The 17,544-nt window shown below is 31.8% G+C and overlaps 1 protein-coding gene across 1 annotated transcript in view; it reads right to left on the bottom strand.

Annotated features, from left to right (window-relative positions):
• Positions 1–3,347: 3,347 nt before the first annotated feature.
• Positions 3,348–17,544, bottom strand: part of LOC112684954 — a 58,734-nt gene continuing 44,537 nt past the window's right edge. Inside the window, exons 6-7 of the mRNA XM_025556696.1 lie at positions 13,164–13,298; positions 3,348–4,903 (exon numbers count right to left, since the gene is read on the bottom strand). Of these exons, the coding sequence (XP_025412481.1) occupies positions 4,735–4,903; positions 13,164–13,298 (304 nt within the window). The 3' untranslated portion in view covers positions 3,348–4,734. The remainder of the gene's footprint in view (positions 4,904–13,163; positions 13,299–17,544) is intronic.

Below are 17,544 nucleotides of genomic sequence, written 5' to 3'. Positions count from 1 at the left end.
ATAACATGCCTCCATTTAAAATTGCTATTAGTTTTAGGTTTTCTATCTGATTTAAGATGAACTTTTGTAGTTTTTAAAATTTAATAGTATGTCTTCAAAAGATTTTGTATTGATACTTTCTCACATAATAACGACCAAAGACCAATCGTCCAAGGAAAATGTTTACCGAAAACGTGTAGATGACCATTTATAAAAATTACAGAGTAATTTTCTATTTTAAGTTTGTCATCGGTTTTATTATAATGTAATCCGAATGATTTATCATATTTTTTAGATTCCAAAATGTGTATTTAAAAAATGTTCAAAGGCAGAAATTGTTGAATTATCAATATTTGCTATTGTTTTACCGTTGATTATATTTTTTAGCAAAGTATATTTTCCTTGATATAATGTTTTTGCGTATAAATATATATTTTCAAATTTTAATCCATTTTTATGCATAATTAAATTATATATAACATTTGTTTTTCCCGATCCAGAGGGTCCAATAATTATTGCATGAATACCGTCTAGAAATAACGATTTTTTTATTTTTAATATTAATTTTTTTTATATTGAAATAAAGAGAACCGAATAAAGGCTTTATTAAGAACTTTTCATCTGTATAACTGTGAGCATTATAGATTATTATTTATTTTTATATGGTTTATAAAATCAAATATTATAAATGGAAATTGACCTATCATATTAATCATTACAATTTAATTTAACAATATCAATAAATATCACAATCCACAGTAAACGAATAGTTCACTATAGCCATACCAAACTAATTACGCGGTCGAATAACGTATTACACAATGACCGATACCGTGCGCAACACGAAACTATTCAAGTGTAGACGCTTCTGTTTTACTTAATGCTACTTAATTTACCCAGTCACCTATGAAGTATATTTATAAAACTTTGGTTTTTTTGGATTACTGGGTAATAGAAAAATAGCCAATTGGTAAACTTAACCTTTGTTAAAAAAGATCTAGTCATGGTGATTAATAACAACAAAACACATTTATTGAAATAAATGAGTAATATAAGTGTATTTTATAATGGTCGAGAATAAGGACTTTGTGTACATCAGAAACATTGAGTGTTACGAGAGTAGAATACACACAGAACAGGGCACCGGGCGAGTCGCGCGTCGGTATGACTCCCGGCAATGTGGCCATCCGCTAACATCTTGAACACCTTTAAATGACGGCATTTATTTTCCCTGTTTAATTTTTGTTACACCTAACGATGTCATCTGAAAAGCCGAATATAACACACGAATTATGTCAAAAAATTTTTTTGAATCTTCATGAGAACGATTTAAGATACTTCAATAATTCAAGTGGTCCGGATCTGCAATGTCTTCAAAAAAAAAAAAAAAACATTTCTTCCTGAACAGCAAAGACCTGAAGGCTCTTTTGATTATTTTGACGAAAGGCAATATTAAAATTTTGAATTCATATTTCCTATTATAACGTACGTACATAAAAATGTATTCTTTTCTAATAATTTTATAGAACTCAATGTATGCCTAAAGAAAAGAACTTCGCCAACATAGATAGGTGCAAATAGTGTTTGAAATTTGAGAAGAGGGCTGAATCTTAGGTCTATGCTGTATGCTTTTACGTCATAACAAAACATTCAGTGAAATCATAAATTTTTAGGGGGGCTATAAAAAAAAATAAACCGTTATGTAAGTACACGGATAAAAATTATTACGATTACAAATTGTCTTCCCACTTTATTCAGACTTAGGACTTTAGACTTTTGTTTTAAGTTGTATTATAATAATTTATTGTTTATATTATTTATTTTATTTTGCTTATTTTTTAGTTCTATTGATAAGTATCTGATGTTCTTATTTTAATATATGTATTTGTTTTGAAAATATTTTAACACATCTATTATTTTTAAATACGATTATACTAGAATGGTGGTGATAACATTGTGAATTGAATTCGGAGTGAAAACTTTCACTAGCATTTGTAGTAAGACTTACAAGAACTAACGTTAGTCCAAATACTAGGGGGCAAAGTATTTTTTTTTCTACGTAATTTGTCACTAAATAATGGCTAAGTTTGTTTATTTTATTATTTTACAGTTTTCTGGTTTTTCAGCTATGAAACATACATATATTTTTGTTCATATAGGATCTCACGTATCAATATTTATTTTTTTTCGTGTTAGAATTTATATATGTAAACGTTTACCTACTATGCTTTGCGTAGGAATTTACTATCTTTCGATTCCACATTATCATCACTGTCCAACTTTCGTTTTATTAATTAAATGTATACGAAAATCGTAATTTAAAACTGTGTATGTTGCGTATAGATCAAGATGAATTTTATAAATAAAAATAATAAACGATATTCACACACAAGTAGTATTTTTAAATAACAGTACAATTGGGGTATAAATATGTATACATATATATTTATGTAATAATAAATAGTCTACACGTGTATAATATCTACAACGATTTGGTCGTTTGTTTACAAAATAATAAAATAAATAAATATTATAATATATATATATATATAGGTTGATTATGAAATTAAACTAAATAAACGATGGCACAACCTAAGCTACATTTGAGAATACATTCGCTCCTTATCTATATGATACATTATATACTACCACTATTATGCTATATGATATTTGTGTGCATTACCGGACACATATACAAACTGCAGTTACCAGTGCCGGATTAAACATTTGTGAACCCCTAGGCAATTAAAATTTTGGGCCCTACAAAATTATTTTTTACATACATCTGTATGAGAAATTGCAATCAAATAATTAAGATAAACAGCTTTAATAATAATCGACTACTATTAATAAATAAAATCGTGTTCATTAAATTTTTTTATTTACGAGAAAAATTAATTAATTATATTATTTCTATTTTTTTCAAATTTATTTATTATTATTACTGCATATAACACCTACAACTTAATATACATTATATTTCATAATGACTTTTATCCCGTAAATTCGTAAATAAAATACGGGTATTAATAAATAAAAAAAAGTATAGTTTTCCGTTTTCATAGGGCCCCTTAAATGAGTGAGACTCTAAGGCGGGCGCCTACTCCACCTAATGGGTAATCCGGCACTGACAGTTACTATAATTTTACTTAATATATCTAATTCTATAATATATTTATATTTTAACTGATTATACTTGAGTTATTCTTTATGTCTACAGCTATACATATTTTGTTCGCGATCGCGTGTTAAATGTATAATATAAATAATTTAAAGTCAGAAACGAAACAAAAAGAGAAAAAACAACATTTTGAAATAGTCCTCTTTTTGTTCCGTTTCAAGGATTAATAAAATACACGTATTACGAATAAATTAATGATTATTATTTAATAAAAATAAAAAAAACCAATAATAAAATATGTAACGATATTCGTGGTGTGAAACGTTGTAAGGCACAGCGGAAGTGAAACCTTCGGTAAGGCTGATGAGGGGAGGAGAGGTATAAAAATGAATGAAATAAAAAATATTAAACGCCAACGTTTAAACGTGGTCAGCTGATAAACTTCGTTGTGTTACACGAGTGATTTACAGCTGAATGAACCAACAACCAACAATCAGTGACATCCCTCCGATCAGAGGAATATGTTCGAACATTTCTACATAAAACTGACACAAAGGAACGTTCACGTTTCCATTTTATATGTTCATTTTGAAAATTCTATTTTATTGAAAGTTCTGTTATAGAGCCATCCGAAAAGAGTAACGGCTGAAAATCAGAAGCCGGGACTGACGGTTGAGAGTACAATTATTTCTCGGTCAACAAACCGTGGTGTTCTAGCGACCGTCGACTGCAGTATATTAGTATACCGAATCACAACTGATGCTTGTAAGTTAATCGAGGCGTCGATTCGGATTATTGCTAGCAGTTGACGGGACGCTCGAAGAATTAAACGATTTGCTCGCAAACCGTTTTGAAAGTGTTTTTCATTTTACCCGGAGAAAAAATAAATTAATATCATTAAATCATTAAAAAATTTGAAATTTAATGAATCGTCTAGTAAAGAAACACAATATAGCAGCTGCAAATTCAAGTATATTTCGAACAGACGATGCGTGAATCAAAGCATTCGTTTAATGATATGGTGAGGTCGAAGAATCAGTACAAGTTGTCAAATAATGATTAATGCTACACCGGAAATACGCTGATATTTGTATCACAGAAAATCGTTGATATATTACTACACGTTCCTATATATTACTATACGGTGTTGAGGTTTGGTAATCGCGGAAAACTGCATTTCCCAAGAAGTATTTCACGGTCGCGGAACGAGCGCGTCGGAAAAAACGTATATTTGTCGTTTCAGTTGAACGGTAATTTTTTTGTCGGTTCTCTAATAGTTCTTGGTTTCCTACCGTAACCGCTGTTCGCGGCCGAATCGCAGTCAACGGGTATAGCTATGCCTCGCGACGTGTTATTAAATCTTAACAATTATTATCGATAAAGTGCCACAATGCGACGGAGAAAACCGTAAGTACTGAATCAGGGACGAAGAAAAATCGAAAGGAACCGGTTGCGGACCGGAATGGGATGAAATAATTGATAAGGGGTGAAAAGGATAATTAGTTTTTTTTTTCACGGTCGATACACATTTTATCATTGTTGCGTAAAAGCGAAATCCGCGGTTGACGGACGGTTTGCAACACGATCGTTACTAGCCGAAGAGTATGATTATTTACACTCGCGTTTTAACCGGGTCACATGGCCAACGGTGCCGGATTCACCGTCACTTTTGATCCGCCGCTCGACTTCCTCCGGTCGACGTCGTTATCGCCGTCGTTCTGTATGTTGTTGTCATCTTCGTCGGCCAGCACCGATTCGTCATCGTGTTCTTCTCCTTCGTCCTCCGGTGACAAATCGTTTTTCCTGCAACACGCACATGCAACGTTTAGTTTCTTTAAAAAGCCATTTTGATCACCCTTAGTGCGGAATTTTTAAAACTTACAGACGACGGTTGGTTTCTAAAAACAAACAAACACCGTTACAACCAGGAAAAAACCTTAACCAAAAAATGATGTGCAAACGCGTGCTAACGACATTCGACGTGGTGTTGCACTGCTATTACGTATAATGACTACAGAGTTGTAAGGGTGTGGAGAAATATATCACGTTTTCAATGAAAATGAATCGCTAAAAGCTCCGTCGATGGACTCACAGCTGCGCATTCGTGAGGTTATGATACAATTGTGTAATGATGATATCATGATACACTCGTAATATAAGTACACTCAGTTGGTGTACGTTAAAAAGGATTGAGAATTAGGAGAAATAAAACAGAGTATATAGAGTATGATTTTGGAGGAAGATATGAAGTTGAGGGTACAAGATGACCAACGACAATAAGTGATGATATGATAGGTGAAATCGAGAACTTAAATATTTAGGACCATTTGTACAACAAGACGGGTGTTTTGGCATAGATGTAAAACGTAGGATTAAGTGCGGTTGGATGAAATAGAGATAAGCGTGGAGCGTTTTATGCGATAAGATGGACGAGTAGAGTGACAAGAGAAGATAGAATAAGAAACGTATATGTATTATTATGTAGTATTGGTGTAGCGTTAACAGTGGACAAGATGAGGGAAAATAGACTGAGATTGTTTGGGCATGAGATGAGACGAGAGGAAACAAATGCAGTAAGAGTTGTAATGAAAATGAACATTGAAGCGAAAAGAGGAAGACCGAAAAAGAGATGGTTGGATACGATTGAGAATGATATGAGAGTTTTTGGTGTGTGCGTAAGTGATGTAGAAAATCGAGATGAGTAGAGTTTTAGGACAAGGGTGGCCGATCCCAAATAGTTGGGAGAAAGGCGAAGGAGAAAAAGAATAAGTTAGTGTACGTTGTACGTAAGCTACACTCTTTTTTCACATCCCCATCAAAGTTCTGAGCGAATCGATTTTGTAATACGACTCCTTTTTTTTTTTTTTTATCTTCTACGAATCGCACTTTTATGCGGATAACGGTACACCAGCATCGACGGTTTCATTATAAGATATTTCACCAAATAAGGATTGAAAAAATAAGATGTGATAATCTGTTTTCCTCCATTGAAGTAATCAATTGTATTCGCGGGTCAGTAGGGTTTAATAAAAAAAAAAAAAAAAACAATCGTGCCAAAGCCAACAGTATTAATAGGTATGTCCGCACGAAAAAGTATACAAATGTTTCTCGGTCAAATAATGCTGTTATGAGATAAATATACCGATATAAATGAAAAAATCAACAAGTATGATAACAATTTGTACGCGGAGAACCTGTGTAATGTATAGATTAAAATAACAGTTTTCGAAAAATCTATACAATTAATTGAAAACGACTTTAATTGTACTTTCATGACCATTATTTATTTTTTTTTACGTCGATTTAAAATTCGTTGAACGATCGAATTACATACCACATTCTTTTGGATGTCGCCATTTAAGCGTACAAACAAAAAGTAATTTATAATTAACCTGATTGTACAGTTTTCATAAGCGCACCCTATTATATTTATTCGAAGTATACTGAACCTAATTCCATTGCGTGTGTCTATACCCATGGATGAAAAATAATATTGTTTGATTTAAGTAGTTTCATTATTTTGGTTTTTTTTTACGTATAATTGTTTTGGTTAATGCAATAAAATCAAGTCTATGCATACATTTTCGGGAAAAGCTTCTGATTTTAAATATTTGATATTATTGAGTTAAAAGAGAATTAATAATAAAAAATTAGCTATCTACAGGATTATTACGCCATGCTAAATTATAGACGCGTTCTCGCACATGACAGCACGAGTTCTTATATTGGTATGAATTAGTATGTATATTCGAAGAAAATATAATAAAATACTTTTAGTGTTCGAAATTAGAATGAACTATCCAGTGAATTCATATACGTACTCTCCGGTAGGTAGTATATAATTTTGGTTCCAGTGTATAATATTGAGTAAATTGTTTATATGTCATGTTCAGGGTACTGATCAAGGAGGGGGGCGAAATGTGTCCGAGTACCCTGCAATTTCAAAGGTCCCGCGCTTTACCTTGCAACAATTCCACAAACAAAAAATAAAACTTTTTACTCTCGAGCAACAATACTTTAAACCTTATAAATGTATTAAATGTGAGCGTGATTTATTCGGTACAAGCGTCTAGAAGGAGTAGCTTTTCATAAAAAAAATACATTTCGCACCAGGCCCCGCAAATCCTTGAGCCGGCACTGATCGTATTAATCATTTGATTAAATATTTTAAATCGATGATGAACTTTCGCGTTTGAAAAATTACCATTCCAAAATGATGTAATGATACGTTCGTAGTATTCAAATACCAATCGACAAGCACAAAAACAGTATTTTTCCTACACTAAATATTTCTCGAATGATTCAATGTACATAAAAAAAAAAAAAATGCATAACACTCAAGAAGATGTTTAATTTGTAATTTTGAACTTTAAATGTTTATAACGAAAATTGCTGAATCGAATATGTTTACCTCTGTATTTTTAAAACTATTTGTAAATAAAAAAATACCATATAAGATAACCTTGTAAAAAAAGACAATATTTTGAAAGCATTAAAAAATACTCGAATTATTTTTGGTGTTTTGTCAAAAGAAGTTAATTTAAGAGTGTATATTGAGAGGCTGCCCGAGAAGAAATTTTACATTATTTTCAAGTTTTTTTTTCGTTGTTTTCTTTACACCACTCGTTACTATAAAATTGAAAAACATTTTGATTTCTTGGCAAACGTTCTCATAATGTCTCATTTAAAAAAAAATACATTCTAAATTCGTAAGACTTGATGGAGATTTATAAAATTCGTAAAAGTTAGTACTCGCGGAACATGAGTAGGAATTATTATTTAGGATTTATTAGTTATTTATAAAACTATAATTAACATTCATTCCATGTTTAGGTTGAAATCTAAATAAATAAAATTCCGAGCAGTGGCTTATTATTTGGAGTGTAAATAAAATAACGTTTCAACTCTCAACGTGATGGTAAAATATTGTGTGAAGAAAAATTTTAAAAATTTAATGATGAAAATAACGGTGTGTAATAAACTTGACTATACTGAAGTACAGTCAAGCTTTATATGACGCTGTATGTACAAAAGTACTAGCTTTCGTCCAAGGATAAATCCAATTATACAACAAATATTTGCGATATTAATTTTAACTGAGTGCCTGTTAAATGGCAAAAATGTTTTTAAAATGGAACCGTGTACGGTATTTAAAACAGTTAAGTCAGAGATAATGGAAAACAATGAAAACAGTGCAATAATATGGTGAATATAAATAATGCAAAACGGTTTTCTTGATTTCAGAAATTCCACTGCGTATCCACTACTTACTGCTGAAAAGGCGAAAGTTTTCCGATGATTTATTTGAAAAATAAATAAAAACTATAATTTATTCGTTGACCTATATACAAAGTATGTATATCACTTAAATCAAATTTCCGGCGATCGTTGTAATATCGGTTGAATTAGAAAACGTGCTAGTAGGTATAATGTATGTGGTTCATCTTAAAGTGTCAATCTACCACGACTCATCAACACTAATCGAATATATATTATTTATTTGACAGTTGAAAATTCATTTCTATTTCTGTTTTACTTACTTTCGCAAACTTTCAATTTTTTTTAATCATATTAAAATATTGTGTGTATATTTATATATATAATTGTGTAAACGGTTATATTAATATGTTTACTTAGCATACCGAAGTAGTTAAACATTTGAAAATGATATCGATTAAGCAGAAAACGATTGAAAAATGATTGAATAAGATGAGCAATTGAATACGACATCTGCTTTTTTTCGTACTCGTCTTGTTAATATTTTGTCTCGATGATTTCGAGTTAAATTATATGTACAATACAAATTGCTTAGTGAAAAAATCACGATCGCGTGATACGCGAGGATCATCAGAGGATGTGTTTCCGGCGTACATTGCATAAATAGGCTAAAATCCGGTAAAATCCGCACACGGAACGATAGGTGATTTATTTTCTGTACAATATCCTGCAGATAACAGTTATGTGAAACTATTTTTCGGAAACATTTCTTTATACTCTATCCGGTTAAATTTTGGTGGTTTCGAAGAATTATGATTTTTATTGTAAAGTTTATACATATTTTTTAAATTTAGAATTAACATTATTTATCAGGGGTTTTTTTTTTTTTTTTTTTGTTGGCGTTATGTTTGTAACGAATAAGAGCAATTTTAAATAAATCGCGGTTGTATTGTTATTCATTGGAAAATTCGCACATAAAACGCACAAGGGTTTTGATATATTTATTTTGTAAAAGCAGTGTGACTCATGAAAGTTTTTATTCTTTTTTTGGTTTTATTTAACGCAATATGTATACTATGTATTCAATTTTAAAGGTAACAGGAAATATTTCGAACGCAAGACCTTGAATTGAATTCGGGTTTTTTTTACAGGGTACAGGACTTATAAATACATATATGGTCCAGTAAAATGGCTCGCTAGATTACCTGATATAACATCGTTGGATTATTTTTTATGGGGACATTTAAAAACAGTAGTTTATGAAAATCTACCTATTAATCTTGATGATTTGAAAAATAAAATAATTATTGCGTGTAATGAATTCATTGAAGATGAAATCATAGCAGCTACACAAAGAGAACTACTTAGACGAATGGAAGCATGTGTTGAAAATAATGACAATAATTTTGAAGTTTATGGAATAATATATTTTTATTATTATTATTATCTTATGATATTTGTTTATAAATTTAATGTTATAATAAATACACCTTGTAGTTTTAATAAAAATAAATTGTTATAATGATATCTGTAAATGCTTGATTAAGATACGTAGAACGTTGAAATATGCGATAAATACGAATTACCTAATTTAAAACTTTCAACCATCTTAAAAATGTCAATTTTGAACATATCAAAAAACTGTAAAAATCAAAGTTGTTAAAAAAAAATAGAGCAAACCAAATTCAGTGTCAAAGATGGTGGTTCCTATTTAAGAAATTTTTATTTTACTGCGTATGCGCAAATAAAAAAAAGTTAAAAATTAGAATAAATCAAAAACATATGTATTTATAAATCCTGTACCCTGTAAAAAAACACGAATTAAATTCAAGGTCTTGCGTTCGAAATATTTCCTGTTACCTTTAAAATTGAACACATGGTATATTTAACTAAACATAATTCGAACATCTTATCGACGAACGGGCGTTATATGTGACATGTTTCGGTCAAAGAGAAATATCCGTGTAAGTAAACGTGTAAAAAAAGAAAATTGTTTATGATTTTATTTTGGTTCGTAGATCAAACGTATCACGAACATTGAACACCAAACCCTAAGTTTATCGGACTGCGATAGCAGTCGTACCTGTACGATTTTGAAATCTTCCCCTCCCCTCCAAGAAAAACTACCGATTTTTGCTCCCTTTCGTCCACGTGTAACCAGAACTCAATGTCATCTCGCTGCGACCCCGCAACGCTGCGGTTTTTATTTTCCAAACTATTCGATCCCGATAAGATAACACACGTTTATTACTTACGCGTCGTTATAATACCATAATATATAAATGCCGTCCGGCGACGGTGGCGCATGAAAAATTTCCTAAATCGAATCACTGCCGCAGCCGATAACAGTGTACGGGGGGGACTCGTCCGCGTTCCGATGCTAATATAGTATGTAACATAACGTTTCGGTATTGGTAGGTACACGCATTCCGATATAAAATCGTGCGAAGGACACAGTATTTTTATTTTTATTATTATTATCATTATCGTACATAGCTGATGTTACACTTTCACACGCGACGGTCCGCGCATCATGTGTCATCGCCGCCATTGCGGTAACCGGTCCGCAAGAGATTTTCATTGAAATGCCGCCGACGCGACGCGTGAAATTAGTGTATTTTTTTAATTTCGCTATTCAATAGGCGCGCGCTGATTTCCCATTAAACGAGAAGCCGTCAATCTGATACTTATAATAATATTATAATGTACCGATCGATGAACGAATGTAGATCATTTTCCCTCTGACCATCTTGAGAATACGCGTTTCTTTTCTATTTCACCGTCGGATACATTGACGCCAGTTGGTTTACGTACACTCCTTCGCCGGAACCGCTTTGGTGCCCTAACTTTCGAGTTCGATTATCCCAATAGTTAGTGATTACGTCAACAACTATACGCGGTGGCGTATTAACGATTTTTGAGATTTAAAGTACAGTGGTTCTCGGATATCTACTTACTAATTACTCTAATTACGAAATTAAAATATTTTTAGTTATAATGTAGTTGAATTCAGATAAATATAATAATTGACTCTCAGGACTTCTAAGAATGTCAATTATTACGAAAGGATTAAAGTAGTATGGTCGTTTAATAATATTTTTTTATGCTATACAGCTCATTAAAGCTTTTTGCATGCTTCCCCCAAGTTTTTCCGTCCATTCCGGTCCATTGCGTCATCCAATCGTTTTGAATTGTCGGCATCTAAATATTCATCTTCACCCTATCTAATCATCTCTGGTGAGGTATTTCTCTTGATCGCTTTTTTGGGGGATTTTTGATTAATATATTTTTTGTAAGACTTTCGACAGCTTGTCAAACGTGATCAGCTCATTACAAACGTTTTGCCTGGCTTAATAATACTTATAGGAAAAAACAAACTCTAGTAGGGGTTTATCTCTTATATTCATTGTACGGTTTTTACGTTTTTAAATATAATTTTTCGTCAATCACCGCCACAAAATGTTAACAATCAATCTCCAAACGCTTCCTAGGTTCTGCAATCCATCAATAATATAATACGCCAACATTGTGACAACTAATACCATACTCGTATTAAAAATGTAAAATAATTTCAAACTCGATAAAAATAATGATTGACTAATTAGTATCATTTTGCATGGGGTAAAAGACATTGATACAAATTATATCAATTACATTATTTTTAAGTATGATGAATCTACATTTTAAAAAGTATAAGAAGAAAGAAATATGTCCGGAAAGCAAGCCCCCTAAAGTATGCATTTATTTGCAAAACAAAATTGTATAAGTAGCTTTGTCTTAAGGTAAAATATACTATTGTTTCTTAATTTGCCGTATTTGTACGGTTTTGTAAAACACAAATACGCAAAAAACGCTACAAGTCCTTGTTGCCCTAGATCAGGGATGGCAAATCCATGGCACGCGAAAATTTTTACCATTATATATTATATAATATTATAGGATCTATAATATAATATAAATAATTAACAAAACAATATTATTATTATTATTATTATTATTATTATTATATACCTAAATTAACCTTTTTATACTAATCTAATTATACAAATTTTAATTATAACAAAATATAGTACTTTTAATATTTTTTTCATGACACGCTCTATAAAAAAAAAAAAAAAAGGTAACTTTGGGCACGCAGTGTTCAAAAGTTTTGCCATCCCTATCCTAGATTATACTACATAATATCCGCGTTGTTACGCTTAACGTACAGCAATACATCAAGCTTGAATCTAGAGTTTTTTCAGGGGGAGGGGTCTAAATTGTTTAATAGATTTATAAAATATAGCAAAAAGAAAATTTATTAGTTTTTTTTACAAGTGCAATTAAAAAATGTATACCTTTAATAGCTTGTGCAATTACAACATGTAGAATAAAATATAGAAAATAAATCATCGGTAAATAGAAATTATGAATTGAAACTTATAATGATTTCCTCTATCGCTTTTTAGTTAATAATAATTATAATAACAAAAAAATTATTTACCAAAAAACACTTCTGTACTCTACATAATATTAGGATAACATGAACTCCGGTCGCAACGTTTAGATGAATTTTAGAAAACCAGTCGTCGACACACAGCTTTTAATAATTACGGCTGATCGTTGAGATCAGCCAGCCGCACCTTGGAAATCGTACCTTTAAGCACAATTTTTAATCTCACCGATCCTAATATTTAATCGGATACCAATAACACGTATAGGTCTTCCGAAAAAATGCATATTGTGATCCAAATATAAATTATTTGTAAAATATAGAAAATATTTCGGAGGGGAGGCCCGGACCCCATTGATCTCCCTTAAGATATGGCATTTTATTATTAAGTATGTTTAATGAAGTCGCACTTACGAATAATTATGGTTGTACGTAAACAACGATTTTGGGCATTCCTTAAAGTACGGGTAACATTCTTTACTGCGTTTCCCAACTGTCTCGGCGGTCACGTAATCCTCCATCAAATCGGCGTACGTTGATCTACTTGCCCTGAAAAACAACCGTTGGCCATATTAGCTATTTATAATAATAATGTTATACTATCGCGTTCACGTGCGCGGCGTTATTGAATGGTTTTCGTCCGTTATCGTTCGCCGTTCGTGCGATAAAAACGTACCTATTCGTATATCGGCTGTTCGAGACGAATGGATCGAAGCGATACGATCCGGTGATTCCTAGGCCGATTCCTAAGCCGCAGGATCATTTCAATAAGGCTAACGCGCTTAAATTTTCAAAATATATTTCACGCGTCGAGTATGGGTATGGGTATGCGCATGGATAAATAAACATACCACAGTCTATATATTACAATCGAAATAACCTGTTAAAGCTACGCCTACATCGAACCGAACAAATCGAAATGATATTCGAGCCAATTTTTATCGGATACGTAAATGCATTCTTTTGTCTCGAATTTTCGTTCCGAATCGAATTAATATAGTGACGGTGTAGTTGAATCGATGATGAATAAATAATATTTGCAACGATAAGAAATCGCGCAATATATTTTTTGCATTTTTTGTGCGAATACAATGCATGGTGTGTGTACAGTAGCCAAATTATTGTGCTCAACAATTAATTGCAACAATCTCGATAAAAGTTATCATTATATGTTTAATATCTTTTTTTCGCGATCCGTTAAAATTTGGCCAACGTTTCCCCGTATAATCTAACTTAATCCCTCGGTAAAACTGTGTTGCAAGGCGACCTTCGTCGAACTGTATTCACGTTTGCGATTCCGTTGTAGTATTGTTGAATTTTTAATATCTTGTTCGGATACGAAACTGAATTGTTTGAGACTTTCTGTGAGAAACCTAAGGCATCGCACCTTATCCTTTTGGTCAGTGTTCCGATTGGAAGGATAGTCTATGACATTTCGTGTATTCTACCGCTATAAGTGATAGGCGGGGTTGTAGGTATTATTAAGTGCAAATAGAAACGACTACGGGTAATGAGAATTCGAAATGTTAGCGATATAATAGATTTAACATCATTAAATAACAGGTGTATAAACGAAAGGGAGAGAGAATCAATGATTTGTGTGGATCAATTACAATGATGACGAAGACGACGGCTTGACCGAGTCGAAATGCGATTAAAACGGGATGGTACTTGCAGTACATGTTTCGACGGAATCGCATCTCCGTTGGTCGTCATCGTTAACGTGCGCCTATGTGGACAAGTTTGAACAATTATAATAGCCACCCTTTAATGTAACAACAACAGCATAATAATATCGCAATTACGACGTTGAAATTCCAATCGAATTCTCACCACAGTAAAATCGCCCGTCCGTCCATCCGCTGTCGATCGCGGTTTCTATAAACGAAAGGTGGCATATTTTATTTTTCTTATTATTATTGCGTTTGCACGTGTCCGAGACGATCTATATAATATATGCGTAAAATACTAATGGCCGGACCGTCGTCCGTGCGATATAATATAATATTTACATAGTTCCCGCTTTATGATTTACGCGTGGTTTTCGACGAAAAACGTAAAACATATAATCCGTCGTCTATTGTCGCGCTGTTGTTTTTTTTTTTTTTTTTTTTTTCATAGTTTCGACGTTCGTTTTGAAGCGTTTACAATCCCCTATCGGACACGGCACAATAAAAAGAGAAAATCAGTGCGTGTATAATGCATATTATATTATTAGCTAAGTTTATTAGATACAAAGTGAATTTTGGAACGTCCAACGATTTTCCAGTTTTCTTATTCGTGTTATACAACCTACCACACAATACAAGTATGATGAACACATAAGTGATAATAGATATACTAAATTGGCAGTAAAGACTTGATTTAGAGAAGTCGCCCACTGCAGGTGACACTCCTTATAGCTGGGCTTTGGATTATACATTTTCTAGGGATTATGTGGAAAGTAGATCACCGGCTCATGGCATCATTTCATTTTGAGCCTATTGTGACATAAGTGGTTTTTGGGAATAGGTAATGATAAATATTTTTCGATGACATTTGAAAGGTTTGAAAAACTAATTCGTTTTTTATAACATTTTGGCATTGTGCGTGTTCATATACTTTTACGTTGAATTTGATATATTTATACAAATTGGACTTCAAATCCACAGTTGACTATATTATCTGTGTTTCGAGTATAAATAGATCATTATTTTTATCAAACCTATGATTTTAAATACGTTTTTTAGTTAACAGATGTATTATGTAAGACAAACATCTTAAGAAAATAAGATAAGATGTAATATCAAGACGATATATAAATATATGTATATAAATACGAGTACATTAATATCACGAAATTAATGAAAATAATAGTTTGAGACGTTAAAATTTTAAAGAATATATTCTTTGAAATTTTTAAATTGATTGAAAATAATAAATTTTTTTCAAAATTCTTAATAAAACCTCAAAATTTAATTCAGTACGAAAATATTTTGTTTTCATAATGTATACCTGTAAGTCATATATATATAAAAAAAAAAAAAATTTGATTATATTTTCATTACTTCAGAGGATATTGTGATGGGAACCTATATCTTCGTGGAACCAGAGCCGTATTAATTATTTCAGCGCCCCGGGGCAAAATTTTTTCTACGGGGCCATTGGGCACAGGTAGCATATTAAGTGCAGATAAGGGCGTCCCATTATTTTTAAAAAACTACGGCGCCGGGGGCAATTGCCCCCTTTGACCCCCCTTAACACGGCCCTACGTGGGACATCCTATATATATTCGTTAGAATTAGACGTTTTCGAAGAAATACCGGTTTTTATAAATTAACTATAACGAGAATACATTCAAGGGATGTGTATAATAAATTAAAAATCTTCCTACAACCAAACCTGTTAGACTTCAACAGATGAATTAATGAATAAATAATTATGTGACAGGCGTGGTCATGGTTAAAGAGGCCTAAAACGATCTCCTCCCCTAAATCATAATAATATGTTATAATAATGTTATACAACTATCGATCTCTAAAATTCGTTCAGCATACATTTATAATAAATGATGTATTAATACATTTTATATTAATGTATACGGAACAATTTAAGAAATCATTATCGATCGCTTAAGACATGCCCTTAGTTTCTACTATACTTAAATATTTCTAATTTATATAATTTATTATAATATTTTTAACGCTCGAATGGGTTTTGATGGCATTGCATTTTAGGTCAGTGTACTATCTGATATTGACGCCCCATGGATTATAATTTTTTACACACCTGTATATTGCTGTACACGTATTACTAACTTTTCAATAGGATCTCATAAGAATATTTCCAATAAATCTAACTGGGTACCTACTTCATAGTCACACTTGTATACATTATTATACGAGAAATATTTTCATAAATATTATACTGACGAATACTAACAACGGTATATTTACGTATATATGATGTTTTTTAAATGATTGAACAAATATAGTTATTAGTTTATCGGAAACAGCTAATATTATTGATTTTTGTATAAACTTTATTTGCGCATTAGCTTATGTATCAAAATAAAGATTTGAATTCGCACTTGATGCAAATTTTTTCTTTTCATTATATTTTTTTGTGAAACAATTTTAGATCACATTTTAATCAAAAACAAATACAATATGACACGAATTTAACCATTTTTGTACCGGCTTTACTCGAATACTGGATCATTAAATTTTTTAATATCTAATACGATATTTTTAAATTTTCTTTTATTTATTCTTCCCTTATCATATAATATCTGACACACTTATCCAGATTATTCAACTCTAATGCATATTCATCGTTTTTGATATACTAGTTTATTCGGACGGCTGTGTGTTCGCGCACGGATGGCATTTCCGGCTTAGCACATAGTTTTAGAAATACAGCGATTGCAAAAAACGATTAGTAAAAACCGGCTCACATTTTATGCTATGACCTAACCTTGTTAAAGTTGCATCCTCGTAACTGCATATTGCTATATTGACGACTTTTTTTTTATTACGTTTCGTCGCATAGTTGTTTTTCCCACACATGGAAAAGCGGCTTTGCAGGTCAATAGGGCGTCTTTTTAGGCTCATGAACAGGTAAACCACTGCATTAAAATATTTTTTGTTCTTTTCCGCGGTCGAATAACGGAAGAGTATTCGAGTATGATATAAAAACCGTATGCATATAGATAACGTATGCTCGATTGGACGTTTAACGTCGTTAAAAAGAAAGTAAAGTTCTCATTAATATATAATACGTATTATAAAATGCAATGATTTGATTGGATTGAAAT

Source organism: Sipha flava, unplaced genomic scaffold, assembly GCF_003268045.1.
Source record: "Sipha flava isolate LNK unplaced genomic scaffold, YSA_version1 106_pilon_pilon, whole genome shotgun sequence".
Lineage (NCBI taxonomy): Eukaryota > Metazoa > Arthropoda > Insecta > Hemiptera > Aphididae > Sipha > Sipha flava.
This window is presented reverse-complemented; position numbering and strand designations above follow the sequence as displayed.